The following is a 14,742-nucleotide window of genomic DNA, read 5'->3' as shown; positions in this document are numbered from 1 at the left end:
GGTGAATTGTAATGAAAAGAAACTTACCGGAGTGTCCACCTTGCTTTTCCTGAGAGGTAAGAGTATAGGTGACTATTTTCTTTTTTTCCCCGCTTTTTCTATGTCTTTTTTTAATTTTCCATAATGAGCATATATTACTTTGTGATTATAAAAAAACTATGGAGAAATATATTCATGTATTTTACAGATTTCAGGATGGCCCCTTCTCCCTGTTCCACTGGTAGGTCAGGAACACAGTAATCCCTGAATAAAAGTTAGCATGCACCATTATGCCAGGTGGAGAGAGGGAATGGAGTTTGGAAGAGGGAAGAAAAGGGAAATCAGCAGTAAAAGAAACAAAAATCCAGAGATGAAACTAGGGGAAGAAGCTATAAAATAAGGATTCTCCAGAAACACAGAACCAACAGATCTGCGACCGGTATTTATAGGTGGAGCCTGAAGGCCTGAGAATCAGAGCTGCTGGCATGGTTTTTGGTCTGAAAAGCCTGGCAAGCTTGAGTTTTGCAAGGGGGCAAGCCAGCCGGAAGGCAGTCAGACAGACGGAATGATCTCTTACTCGGCCTTTTTGATCTCTACAGGCCTGCAGTAGCTCTGATGAGGCCCACCCACATCAGAAAGGGCAATCTTCTTCGCTCTGTCTAGGGGTCTGAATGTCCATTTCCTGGACAGAAATACCCTCACAAACACATATACCCAGAATTGACCAAATATTTCCCATCACAAAGCGTATGGATTGTATCTGATGATTGCAACTAAAAGGTAACAGCCTACAGAACTAAAACCTCTCCACTGGGATGCAACATTAATGAATTTGATGGTGAACTGGGAGTAATGTTCACTGTCTGCAGGCCACTGATGGAAGGTGGACATGCTGATGTCTCCAGCAAAGTGCTGGAGATCCATGCTTTGATTCTGAGTATGTGCTCTCAGTTGTGGTGGTGGTGGTGGGGTGTGCATGTGGCAGGCATGCAGAATGAAAGATTCGACTTAGGGCCGATTCTGCAGATGTGAGAAGAATATAATTAGCCTAGATGGCAAATGCAAATTTGATTGCTTTGGGACTCCATGGATAGTAGGAAGACAAATGAGAGAAACTTTGCTAGTAGGGGCATCTGAGACCTTCCATGCAGTAGGCCATGAGGAGTCAGGAATGGATAAGGATGGCTGTGATGCAAAACTTATCCTGAAGATCGGTATTTTGGGAGAATCTGGCTGTCTTTGGTATAAAAATGGCAACAAAAATTTTCACTGAACATCTTCACTCACCAGTGGGACTTTAATTCAGGTCCTTATAGCTTCTCATATGGGTCACACATGAACTGGCACCCTCCTTGCCCATTATGCAGGAGAGGTCAGCATGGTTCCCACCTCATCATTGTTCACATCTTATAAAAGTCTTTCAGCTGGGTGCCTGATTCCCCCAATCCCCTCCTGTCTTCTGATCCATCCTTTGTATTAAGGAGGAAATTACCCAAAAACTTTTAAATTACTCAAAAGGATGGCTGCATTTCTTTTGAACACTACCTTGAAGTGTTGCAGAATGGGCCAACTTAATTCTCCCATTTAAAAAAAAAAGATTTTGGACTCTGAAAAACAGTCTGAGGGGTTTGAAGTGGCGGGGGGGTGGGAGGTTGGGGTACCAGGTGGTGGGTATTATAGAGGGCACGGCTTGCATGGAGCACTGGATGTGGTGAAAAAATAATGAATACTGTTTTTCTGAAAATAAATAAATTGAAAAAAAAAAGATTTTATTTATTTATTTGACAGAGAGAGAGATATCACAAGTAGGCTGGCAGAGAGAGGGAAGCAGGCTCCCTGCTGAGTAGAGAGCCGGATGCGGGGCTCCATCCCAGGACCCTTAGATCATGACCTGAGCTGAAGACAGAGGCTTTAACCCGCTGAGCCACCCACGTGCCCCTAATTCTCCCATGTTCTGAGGGAACGTCCCTTCATTTGCTTGAGACCTGGACTGTGTGACATCAGTGCTAACACACAGGAGATTAATAAACTTCAAGTGATTTTTGTCTAGTAGAGATGCAAAATGTTTCTATTCAGCTAAGAAGATCACCCCAAAGATTATTGTTCCTTGCCCTGTGGTACAATGAATCTCTATCTGGTAAAGAAGATAATGCCAAAAGCTACAGGGTTTTAAAAAAATTTTTTTAAAGATTTTATTTATTTATTTGTGAGAGAGCATGAGCACACGAGTCAGTGGCAGGGGCAGAAGGAGAGGGAGAAACAGACTCCCTGCTGACCAGGGAGCCCCATATGGGGCTCCGATCCCAGGACCCCGAGATCATGACTTAAGTCAAAGTCAGACACTTAACGGACTGAGCCACCCAGGTGCCCCATTTTTAAGAATTTAAACAAGGGGCCAGGGCCTCACATCATTTTTATGGCAATGCCCTATCCCCTTTTTACGAGCTCTTTTTAAAAAATTATTTATTCCTCTGAGAGAGAGAAAGAACATGAGCAGGGGGAGAGGCTGAGGTAGAGAGAGGAGCTGAGCAGGGAACCCAATGTGGGGCTTGATCCCAGGACCCTGAGATCATGACCTAAGCCAAAGACAGATGCTTAACTGAGTCATCCAGGTGCCCCCAAAGCTACAGTTTTATTTTCCTGTATTTCTGCATCCAACTTGGAAACCTCATTTCATTATTCCTTTCCTACCTGTATAAATCCTTGTTCCTCAAATGCTCTGCAAACTAGCTTTACTCTCTTGGCTCCCTCATTAATAAATAAGTCTTTGACAAATACTCACCATATATTTGTATGAGAGTCACATTTTTATCTATCGGAAACTTGGGCTTTGACATCAGTTACTCGACAGTTCTTACGATTCTAGGTACATCCTATGCAATTTTGTAGCTCTGGACCTTTGCATTTACCTTCCCCTGGAGACTTCTTCCTGCCTATTCACCTGGGAAAGTCCTATGTCTCCTCCCATGCTCTGTCCTGAAATCTTCATTGACATGCCCCAGGCAGTGCTGACCACTCTCTCTTTGCACCTCTTCTGTACCTTCTAGACACGGGTCACATGTGGGGCAAGCTGTCACAGTGTCTGCATGGGTTTGATCCTGAGGCTCTCATCTTCTCAGGGAAGCAACACATTGTAGTTACCTCCTCATATGCAATACCTAGCTCAGTGTTAGGAACAAGGGAGACACTTCGTACATGTGTCAAGTTCCCTCTAGAAAATAAAAGGGAGGGATGCTCAAGTGGGTAGAGACCAAGGGGGAGACCGAGAACTAAGAGGCAGGGAAAGGAGAACAGAGCTGGAGATGAGGTAAGGACATAATGCGTGGTGGGGCTCTGACAGTCCTGTCCAGAGCCAGGGACTTTTTCTTGATTTGGGTGGGCTTTTCCTCTCTGCATCTCTACCTATGTGCCAGGAAAACATGCAAGTGAAGTCTTTGGCCCTCATCTTACCTCTTTGTCACTGCAGTTTCTGAGCAATGCAGTTTCTGAGCAATAGGCAGCACAATGGTACTGCTGAAGATTTGGGCTCTATTATATTAGCTTCTCCCAATGGAAGACAAATAAGGGCAGAGAAGCAGGGACCACTAAGCATGGGGGCCCAGGGCCAGAATGACACTTGGCCTGGCCCAAGGGCATTTCCTTCTGACAAGGGAGAGGCGACCCTGAGGTGAATGGCACAGGAGGATTCTTTGGGGCTGAATTCCCTCCCTTCTCATTATATAAATTGCTGTTTTGATTGTTTCTGGAGACTCCCCACCCCTTCTCAAGGGGCAGGAAGTGAATTTTCTGCCATGTCTACACCCTGGGAGCAGAGTTGGAGCCACATGTAGGATCTGTACAACTTCCGCCAGCCCCGGTTCCCCCCACCCCCGGACATACATGCACGTCTTCCAGCCCCACTCCTCAGTCCCTACTGGGATGTTTTCTCCCTAAAATATTCCTCTCCTCTTGGGTGTGGCCTCCAGGGTACACAGCCTCCCTTAAGGAACATCTCACTTCATCTCCAGTTTCTTTACAAATCTAAGGATTGAGAAACATCTTTAGTCAATTCTTTTTTTTTTTAAGATTTTATTTATTTATTCATGAGAGGCCAAGAGAGAGAAGCAGAGGCGGGGAGAGGAGCACAGGCTCCCCACAGAGCAGGGAGCCCAATGCAGGACTCATCCCAGCACTCTGGGATCACCACCTGAGCTGAAGGCAGATGCTTAGCCCACTGAACTACCCAGGTGTCCTGGAATCATTCTTTTAAATTTTTTTCCAGCATGATCTCATTTATATAAAGGCCCAAAATGGACAAAGCAAATCTCTGGTGATGGATGTTAGAATAATGATGATCTTGGGGAGTAACGTATATTTCTGGGGTGCTGGAATTGTTCCAGAGCTCAATCTTGTTGGCAGTATGCAAGTATAACCACCACAGAGCATCATCAAGCTGTATAAACCTATGATTTGTTTATCCTATCTGCTATATTTTAATTAAGACATTCACTTGAAAGATTTCCAGGACACACCCTTAGTTCACACATGCCCTCTTAAGTAACAGAACCATTATTCCTAGACAGATTTCAAGTATAATTTTGATTGCATCCTTTAATAATAGCAACTAATTTTTATAATGGGACAACACATGTAGGTAATTAATAGTAAGAATGAACTATTTTCATTTTTATGCCCTGGGTGGCTCAGTCAGTTAAGAGTCCAACTGTTGATTTCGGCTCAGGTCGTGATCTCAAGGTCCTGAGATCAAGCCCCACGTTCTGACTCGTCACTCAGTGGAGAGTCTGCTTGAGATTCTCTCTCTCTGCTCTTCCTCCTGCTCTCTCTCTGTGAAATAAATAAATGTATATTTTTTATTTTTTAAAAGAGATTTTATTTATTTATTTGAGAGAGAGAGAGATCACAAGTAGGCAGAGATGCAGGCAGAGAGAGGGGGAAGCAGGCTCCCTGCTGAGCAGAGAGCCCGATGTGGGGCTTGATCCCAGGGCCCTGAGATCATGACCTGGGTCTAAGGCAGAGGCTCAACCCACTGAGCCACCCAGGCAACCCATAAATAAATATTTTATTAAAAATAAATATGCATCAATTTTAGAAGTCAGATAACTTCTTATATATATATAATATATATCACTATATATTTTATATATGTGTGTGTATGTATCTATATTATATGGTATATCATATATATGCACTGCAAATTCCCCACCACTTCACCAAATCACTCTTTCTATTATTTTCCATATTATTTTGCACACACTATATTATATATAGTATATGTACTAAATATAATATATATTAATAATTATATATTAATAAAAACATATATAAAAGTTACCATTTTAACCACTTTTAGTACACAGCTCAGTGGCATTAGGTACATTCACATTGTTGTGCAACCATCCCCTCCATCCATCTCCAGAACTTTCTCATCTTTCCAAGCTGAGACTCTGTACCCATGAGACAATGACCACTCCCACTCCCTGCCCCACCCCTGGATCCCGCCACGTCCTCTCTCTCTCTCTCTGAATTTGACTACCCTCGGAACTTCCCATAAGTAGAGTGACATGTTTCTGTCATTTCAGGAGAGCCCTATTTCACTTAGAACAATGTCTCCAATGTTCATCCATGTCGTAGTGTATGTCAGAACTTCTTCCTTTCTTAGGGTGAATAATATTCCCTGTATGTTTACACCACATTTTGTTCATCTGTGAGTCTCACAGTGGATACTTTAGTTGCCTCCAGCTTTTGTCTATGTGAATAAACTTCTGTGAACATGGGTGTATAATCAACAGATGTTTTAAAGCCATTTTTTTCCCAGATTTGTTCTTATAACTTTGGTCAGCTACAGGTATTGGTCAGAACCTTACACAGAAAATAAAGAGAAAGATTTTTTAGATGGATGATAAAACATATTTTTTCAGTTATCAAAATTTTGTTAGGAAAATATCAGGAAAAGTCAAAAAAGGATATTTTTTAACATAGAAGTTTCAACTGAATGATTGTCCACAGTCTAAATAAAGAATATCAGACGACAATTGATTCAAATTTTGAAAAAATGCACATAATTTTCTTTAACTGAGTCTTGTGATGTAAGAGACCCTGTCCAATTAATGTTTTGTTACATTTTTGTCTCAAAGAATTTCTAAATTTATTACGCAATGTGTTCTGTTCATAGCCTAAAAATATGAATTCATGTCATAGGTTTTTTGAATCTTGCTATTGTGAAGTTTTTGCTCTCTAAGACTATTTAGAGACTATTAAGGGATGAAGAAATTTCCCATATAATATTTGAAGCCTTATAGTTATGGTTCCAATGGCTGTTGGGTTATACCACTGAGATTACAAATGCTTGTTAAGTTATATATATATACACATATGGTAGAAAGCTATTTATACTTGTTGACAGGAACTTTCATCTACTCACTAAAGTTGTGTTAATAATACATTTGACTTTGATTTCATCATTCCAGTTTTAATTTACTCAACTGATTAAAAATGATACATTTCACTTATAATTAAGAGTAAATAATTTTCAAAATAAACGATTTGTTCATTTTTAAATATTTTTAAGTAGGTTCCATACCCAACTCATGGCTTGAACTCACGAACCTGAGATCAAGACCTGAGCTGAGATCAGAGTCAATGCTTAACAAACGGAACCACCCAAGTGCCCTTGATTTATTCATTTAAAAACATAAGGCAGAACTTGTTTTTATGGTAAATCATGGAATATCAGTTGAATTTTCTACAAATCAACTGGAGTGCTTCCTTTGTCATTTAAATATTTTCTCATGTCCAAAATGAAAAAAAAATACATGGTATTACTCTCTCTCTATTGAGAACATTCTTGACAGATGAAGAGGTCACTTTTCTGCACTCAAGAGGTCAGTTTTCTCACTGCTGAGCCACCCTCCAGTCCCTGCATAAGCAGACTCTTCCCCACCCCTTCACCAAATCATTCTATTATTTTCCATGTCAATAAATCCAAAGGACATTGTTCAGCCTTTACTACTTGACCTAGGGTCATCATTTTACACGGTTGACCCTCCCTCTCTTGAAGCAGGACTGTTTATCTATACACCGTCTTCGATACTATATTGCCTATACAGTCACAGTATGGTCACACGAGATTCACTGAGACAGGTGCATCTTTCTTTCTTCTGTGTTACTTTGAGACGGGCCCTAAGTACTGTGGCTATGGGGAGATGGGTCTTTGCAGCAAGGACGCATTCCTGAGGGAGAACCTCTTTTCCTCAAAGGCAAATCCATAGTGATGAAAGCTCTTCCAAGAAGGAATAAGCCCACAGGGGCAGAGAGATCCATCTGGCTCCAAAGATGCCTTCCTGGAAAACAGAATTAGCACACATGGGTCTGTTCTGCCATTTTCTCATTACCCCAAAGGAGTTGAATGACTTGAAGAATAGCCCATCAGAGGAACAATTTATTTAATGAAGAGCAATGAGAAATCATCCCCCCAGGGACTCAAGAAACCATAAACACTTCCCTAGCATCCTCACCCATAGTTCAGTGACACCTGACCAGGAGGAGACCACCCCTGTGCCTCTCACAGATATGACTTGGTGACAGGTTCTGTCTCCCTATTCTCTGGTATAGAATCTGTCATCCACATCTAATAGAGGAGAAAGACATTGCACCAATATTTCTTTATGCAGTGCCAGCCAGTTGAGTCACACTGTCCTAGTGAGTACTGGGTATGAAAAGGAGGATTTAAAATCGGTTGGGGGAAGGAGGTAATAGGATGGATAATGACTCATGGCTGTTTTTTTGTTTTTTTTTTTTTAAACCTCTAGAATTTATTTCCCTTGTTATTTATGTCTTTTTGGATTCCGCTGCTACTATTTTCTGTTGCCGCCAGCTCTAATGGGCCCTCATTCTGGAAACTAGCGACTTCTCAGTGTCACTGGCATGGGCACTCGCTCAAGTGGACTCTTAAGAGTTTCAAACTCACCTGCTCATGGCTTCCTTGTGCTTCTCTAGTGTGGCAGCTCTCAAAATGGGGTTCCTGGAGCAGCCGCAGCAGCATCTCCTGGGAGCTTGTTAGAAATGCATCTTCTGGGGCACCTGGGTGGCTCAGTGGGTTGAGCCTCTGCCTTCGGGCTCAGGTCATGATCTCAGGATCCTTGGATCGAGCCCCACATCAGGCTCTCTGCTCAGCGGGGAGCCTGCTTCCTCTCCCCTCCCCGCCACCTGCCTCTCTGCCTAATTGTGCTCTCTTTCTCTCTTTGTCAAATAAATAAAATCTAAAAGAAAAAAAAAAAAAGAAAAAGAAATGCATCTTCCCAGTCCCTGCCCAAGACCTGCTGACAAAACTCTGGGGGGGAGACCCAGAAATCTGTTTTAGCAAAACCTCTAGGTGATTCTAGTGCATGCAATAATTGAAGAATCTCTGTCCGGAAGGATATCAGCTTCTCCACCCCACCATCACCATGACTTGGTTTCTAGCAGGTTGTATACAATCTGTGATTCATGAAATGTATACTGAACGCTCACTCCATGCCGGGTGTTATCTATGTTGTCATTGCAATTGTGAACAGGCCTTTCTCTTGTCTTTCCTAATGGTTGTTTACAGATCTGTAAGAGGTTAATGACACTGATTCATCCTCATTGTGTTTAAGTTGACTTTCTTCAGTGTTGCAGCAGCCGACAGCGGCCAGATTTGCTTCTGATTTCCTAATATATCGCTTTCACTTTTCTGTCTTTGGGCATTTCTTTTGAGTAATTGGAGACAATGTTAAATAATTACAACAACAGGCATCATTTCCCCTTTCAGCTTTTTGTTTCCTTGGTCTGTTTCTGAGGGTTTAATAACAGACCTTGGATTAATCCTTGCTTTAGCATAGCTATTCTTGATCACCTTTTGGTAATATTCTTGATTCCCTGTGACTAAAATTTTACCCTGTTCCCTTCCCATCAGTAACTGTTAGATTTAATTAAATGTATTTTATTTCTTTTGAAGCTATACTATTTTCTGCATCAATTGATTCATGCTCCATGAATCTTTTTCTTTTTCAGTTTGTTGCTTCCACAGTCAATGTGAGATCAACCTGTAGCCTTCTGGTATGTAATATATGTGATCATTTTTGGTTTCAGTCTTTATTCCACTTTCCATGACGCTTGAGTACAAAGCACGGGGAGAATGTGAGGAAAAGTAAATTTTGTAACATGTGATCTGAACTTGTGTGGTTTATGATTCAGTGGTGAGAGGGACGGATATTAAAGCATTCCATAAGTAAATGTGAATATATAGTTGTGATTTGTGCAGTGAAGAAAAACGCAGGAGACTGTAAAGGCATGGATTAGGGAACTACACAGTGGGCAGAAAGGGAGGGCTCAGAGAGGGCTCCTCTGAGGAAGTGATGTTTCCTCTGAGAAATAAGGATGGGGAGGATCACAGGAAAGACAAAGGCATGCAAGAGCCCTGGCAGGGAGGGCAGTACTCCACAGGCATGGTTAGGGGAAGAATCACAGCATTTTTAGAATTCCTAAGAAGGCAGAAGTGTTGGTGCTTCAGAAGGGAAGGGCTGGTGTGACCCTTAATAAGACTGGGAAGTCGGAAGGAACCAGCATTGACAGGCAAGCATGGAAAGGCTGTTAAAAGATGGAAAAATCTCAGACCAATCTCCCTTGTGGACACGGAGGCAGACATCCTCAAGTGAAAGCTCTTTCCAAGAGATTTGTGTTGCTTCTGCCTGAGACCTAGAATGCGTTTCATCCAGGACCACTTTAGACTACTTCCCCTGGCTGAGGTTTCTAGGGAAGTGTGAATGTGGGCTCTAAATCTGTGAATGGTCACCTCACCTGCAGTGGTCTTAGAAGTTTGACTCTTTCCTGACAACATCTCATGGATTTTTTTTTTAATTTAAACAATTTTTATTTATTTTCAGCATAACAGTATTCATTATTTTTTCACCACACCCAGTGCTCCATACAATCATGGATGGGTTTTTATGTTGTTGGTTTGTTGTTTTGTTTGTGTTTTTGTTTTTGTTTTTTTTTGGACTGGGCATTGTGTGAAACTGCTACTTTTTAACTTTTAATTTTGACCTCATCTCAGATTGACAGAAAAGTTGGAAGAACAACATAAATAGCTCCTACGTATATCCTTGACCAGATCCCCCAAATGTTAAATTTTACCATCTTTACTTTTTCTTCAACCATTTTTCTCTCTTTCTCTTCTTTTTTTTTTATTTTCAGAAAAACAGTATTTATTATTTTTTCACCACACCCAGTGCTCCATGCAAGCCGTGCCCTCTCTAATACCCACCACCTGGTACCCCAACCTCCCACCACCCCCGCCACTTCAAACCCCTCAGACTCTTTTTCAGAGTCCATAGTCTCTCATGGTTCACCTCCCCTTCCAATTCTTCATATGTGTTTTCAGAACCGTTTGCAAGTTAGCCACACTGCAAATATGGTACCTTTTTACCTCTAACTCTTTGGTATTCCCTAGAAACAAGGACATTTTCCTCACACAACCACAATACAATGATCAAAATCAAGATAGTAACATTGATATAATACTACTACAAATTTACAGAACGCATTCCTATTTTGAAAATTATCCTGAGGCAAACGAAGGTCCAGGATCATGCATTTCTTGATTGACACATCTCTTAAGCTTCCTTTAATCTGGAACAGTTCTAGACTATCTTTGTATCTGATGACATTGGCATTTTTGAAGGGCGCAGGTCAGAACTTGTAGAATGTCCCTCCGTTTAGGTTTGTCCAATGCTCCCTAGTCTTTAGTTTGAACTCCTGCATCCTTGGCAGGAATCTCAGGGAAGTAGCATTGGGTCCTTTCTGGTGCCTCCTACTAGGAGGTACATAATGTTGATGTGTCATTTTGAGGCTCCATAAACATGTGACAGGATTACTATAAAATGGATGCTTAAGAGAGGTGGTTAGGATAAAAACAGAGAGGGAGGCAAACCATAGGGACTATTAACTCTAGGAAACAAACTGAGGGTTGCTGGAGGGGAGGTCAGGAGGAGGAGATGGGGTAATTAGGTGATGGGCATTAAGGAGGGCACTTGATATAATGAGCACTGGGTGTTACATGCAACTGATGAATCATTAAATTCTACCCCTGAAACTAAAAATATAGTATATGCTGAGTAAATTGAATTTAAATTTAAAAATTTTTTAAAAAGATAGGTAATTAAGAATTCTGAACTCAATGCTGTAGGATTGCATTTTACTTCTGTTGTTATAAAATGGATTTTTTTTCAGTTTTGGGGGGGACGTTTTTATTTAAATTCCAGTTAGTTAACATATAGTATAATATTAGTTTCAAGTGTATAATTTAGAGATCCAACACTTCCTCTCTCTCTCTTTTTTTTAGAATTCCTTTATTTGACAGAGAGAAAGAGCAAAAGCAGGGGGAGTGGCAGAGGGAGAAGCAGATTCCCAGGTCAGCAGGGAGCCCAATGCAGGGCTCCATCCCAGGACCCTGGGATCATGACCGGAGCCAAAGGCGGATGCTTAACTGAATGAGCCACCCGGGTGTCCCTGATTCAACACATTCATTCAACATCACAACAAATGTACTCTTCATTTGTTGTTCATCACAACAAATGTACTCTTTAATCCCCATCACCTATTTAAACCAACCCCCTACCAGCCCCTCCTCTGCTAACCATCAGCTTGTTCTCTATAGTTAAGAGTCTGTTTCTTGGTTTCTCTCTCTCTTTCTCTCTCTTTAAGATTTTATTGATTTATTAGAGAGGGAGAAAGAGAGCGAGCATGAGAATAGGAAGGGCAGAGGGAGGAGAAGCAGACTCCCTGCTGAGCAGGTAGCTCAACATGGGCCTGGAACCCAGGACCCTAAGATCATGATCTGAGCTGAAAACTGATGCTTAACCTACTGAGCCACCCAGGCACTCTGGTTTTCCTCTCTCTTTCCACTGTAACTGTTTGTTTTGTTTCTTAAATTGCACATACAAGTGAAATCATATATTTGTCCTTCTCAAGCTGACTTAGTTTGCTCAAGATAAGTGGATGGCATAAGAGATTCCATTTTTTTCAGATTTCACTTGTAAGTGAAAGGAGACCCAACACTTAGACAAAGTGACTGACTTCATAAATAACTTGAGTGAATGGCATGGCCAACATTTTTATCAAATGGAGGGTACCAGTTTGCTGCTCATTCATGTTGCTCTTGTCTTCCTTTGTAGTTCTATCAGGTACATGGAAGAAAGAAACCGAACAGGAATTTTAGAGTTCATCCTCCTTGGGCTCTCTGAGGATCCAGAACTACAGCCCTTCATATTCGGGCTGTTCCTGTCCATGTTCTTAGTCACTGTGCTTGGGAACTTGCTCATCATCCTGGCCATCTGCTCTGACCCCCACCTCCACACCCCCATGTACTTCTTCCTCTCCAACCTGTCTTTGGTCGACATCTGTTTCAGCACCACCATAGTGCCCAAGGTGCTGTTGAACATCCACACAGAGAACAAAGCCATCTCCTACATGGACTGCCTCTCGCAGGTCTATTTTTCCATGTTCTTTCCTATCCTGGACACTCTACTCCTGACTGTAATGGCCTATGACCGGTTTGTGGCCATCTGCCACCCCCTGCACTACACGCTCATCATGAATGCCCGCCTTTGTGGCCTGCTGGTTTTTATGACCTGGTTTATTGGTGTCATGACATCCCTTCTTCACATCTCTCTGATGATGCATCTAAGCTTTTGCAGAGATCTTGAAATTCCACATTTCTTCTGTGAACTGACACAGATTCTCAAGCTGGCCTGCTCTGATACCTTCCTGAACAGCACACTGATATACTTTATGACTGGTGTGCTGGGTGTTTTTCCCCTTGTTGGGATCCTTTTCTCCTACTCACAGATTGCTTCATCCATTAGGAAGATGTCTTCATCGGGGGGGAAGCAAAAAGCGTTTTCCACCTGTGGGTCTCACCTCTCAGTAGTTTCTTTATTTTATGGGACAGGTGTTGGGGTCTACTTCACTTCTGCAGTAACTCATTCCCCCCAGCAAGTCTCTGTGGCTTCGGTGATGTACACTGTGGTCACCCCCATGCTGAACCCCTTCATCTACAGCTTGAGGAACAAGGATGTGAAGGGGGCTTTGGGAAGACTTCTCAGTAGAGTGACCTCTTGTTTGTGATGGATCTCTTGGCCCAGGACTAAAAAGTTTTATGGATCCCAAGGGAAAAACCTTCGATTCTAAAGTTTACTCTTGAATCTTGCAAATCCTCTTTCACCTAATCCTGAAGAGTCTATGACTGCTCTCTCCTAGTTTCTACACACTTTTAAACAATTAACTTCCACATAATTTATCTGATGATCTTTCTGCCCTCTCTGCTGTCCAAAAAATTATGTCCTCAATCTTCTCTCTTACTTCCTCACAACTGAGTTCTAACTTGGATTTGGAGCATTTGCTTTAGCCTTGTTATCTCAGATGTTGGCAGAGAATGCTAAACTATTGATAATTTACCTTAACTTGTTTCTATGTGCTTTGTTGTAGATCTGTGTTGTTCATGTGCATGTATTACCAACAGTGTTTTGGGTTTTTTTAACTGGATAAAATACATATCAAAATACAGTCAGTGTTTCAGTACTTATTATATAGGAAGCCTATGTTAACATCTCTCTACTATCTTATAAGATTTTCCTCAATGCGAATGATTACTGTCTTCGTTTTAGAATTACGGAAATTGAGAATCTAAGAGCTTAAAAATCTTTCCCAACATTATAGAGAGACCAAGTGGCAAGACCAGGATTAAAATCCAGAACTCTGACCCTGAGCCCATATTTTTAGAGCAGGCTGCCCAGCTTTTCACATGGATTTCAATGTGTACAGTTCAATGGTGAATTTTATTGCTTGCTTGACAATATTTCTGGTTATCCTCTCCTATTGGATACCCAAAAGAATGGCATTTTCTTTGTCCCTTGAAGTTAAAGGTGGTAATAATAGGTTTTGATGTGTCCGCTAAAATATGAATGGAAGTTGTGGGTCCCTTCTAGACCGAAACAGTTGAAGAGCTGGTACATTATACTTCATGTTCATTCTTCCCTTGTTATAGCTATTGTGGATGAAGACATCACAAGATCCAAAGAGTCTAGAAAGCTGGCCAATAGGTGGGGGACTCCCCTGGATGGTTGCCCAAGTTGGTAGACACTTTTCAAGAGAAAGAAACAAGATTTTGTTTCATTAAACCAGAATTTGTTCTTTAAATTTGTTCTTTAAATCATTTATTCATTAAATCCAAAATTTTAGTTCTGTTACACACACCGTTGCTGTTTTCAACAATAGAGCCTAACCTATTCTGACTGTTATCTATCCCAAAGCTGGAAATCCATTACTCTGATGATTTTTACTGTCATGCTAAGAGTAAATCTGAGATCATCTTTTTCATTCCTTTGTGATCCTTCCACTCTTTATTGAGAACTTTAATTCAATTTCACATTAATACTTATACACACAAAAATACACATGTACATATATATGTTAATATGTACATGGCCCACATCCTTAAAAGAGGAGAATTAATTTATTATTGTACCAGAAAGTGCTCTCTCTCTCTCTCTCCCTCTCTCTCTTTTTTTTAAGAGAGAGTTGTGGGGAGGGACGAGGGAGAAGGAAAAAGACAGCTTTAAGCAGACTCCATGCCCAGCACATTAGCCCAATGGGGGGATCAATCTCACAGCCCAAGATCATGACCTGAGCTAAAATCAAGAGTCACATACTTAAACGACTGAACAACCCAGGTGCTCCCAGAAATGC

The 14,742-nt window shown here is 41.4% G+C and overlaps 1 protein-coding gene across 1 annotated transcript; it reads left to right on the top strand.

The window, feature by feature from the left end:
• The first annotated feature begins 12,183 nt into the window (after positions 1–12,183).
• On the top strand, positions 12,184–13,122 carry LOC122909763 (olfactory receptor 7D2). Its single transcript, XM_044254289.1, has one exon. It carries the CDS (start codon positions 12,184–12,186, stop codon positions 13,120–13,122), a length of 939 nt encoding a protein of 312 aa, XP_044110224.1.
• The last annotated feature ends 1,620 nt before the right edge of the window (positions 13,123–14,742 follow it).

The sequence above is a fragment of the Neovison vison genome, chromosome 6, assembly GCF_020171115.1.
Source record: "Neovison vison isolate M4711 chromosome 6, ASM_NN_V1, whole genome shotgun sequence".
In the NCBI taxonomy this organism is placed as follows: Eukaryota; Metazoa; Chordata; class Mammalia; order Carnivora; family Mustelidae; genus Neogale; species Neogale vison.
This window is presented reverse-complemented; position numbering and strand designations above follow the sequence as displayed.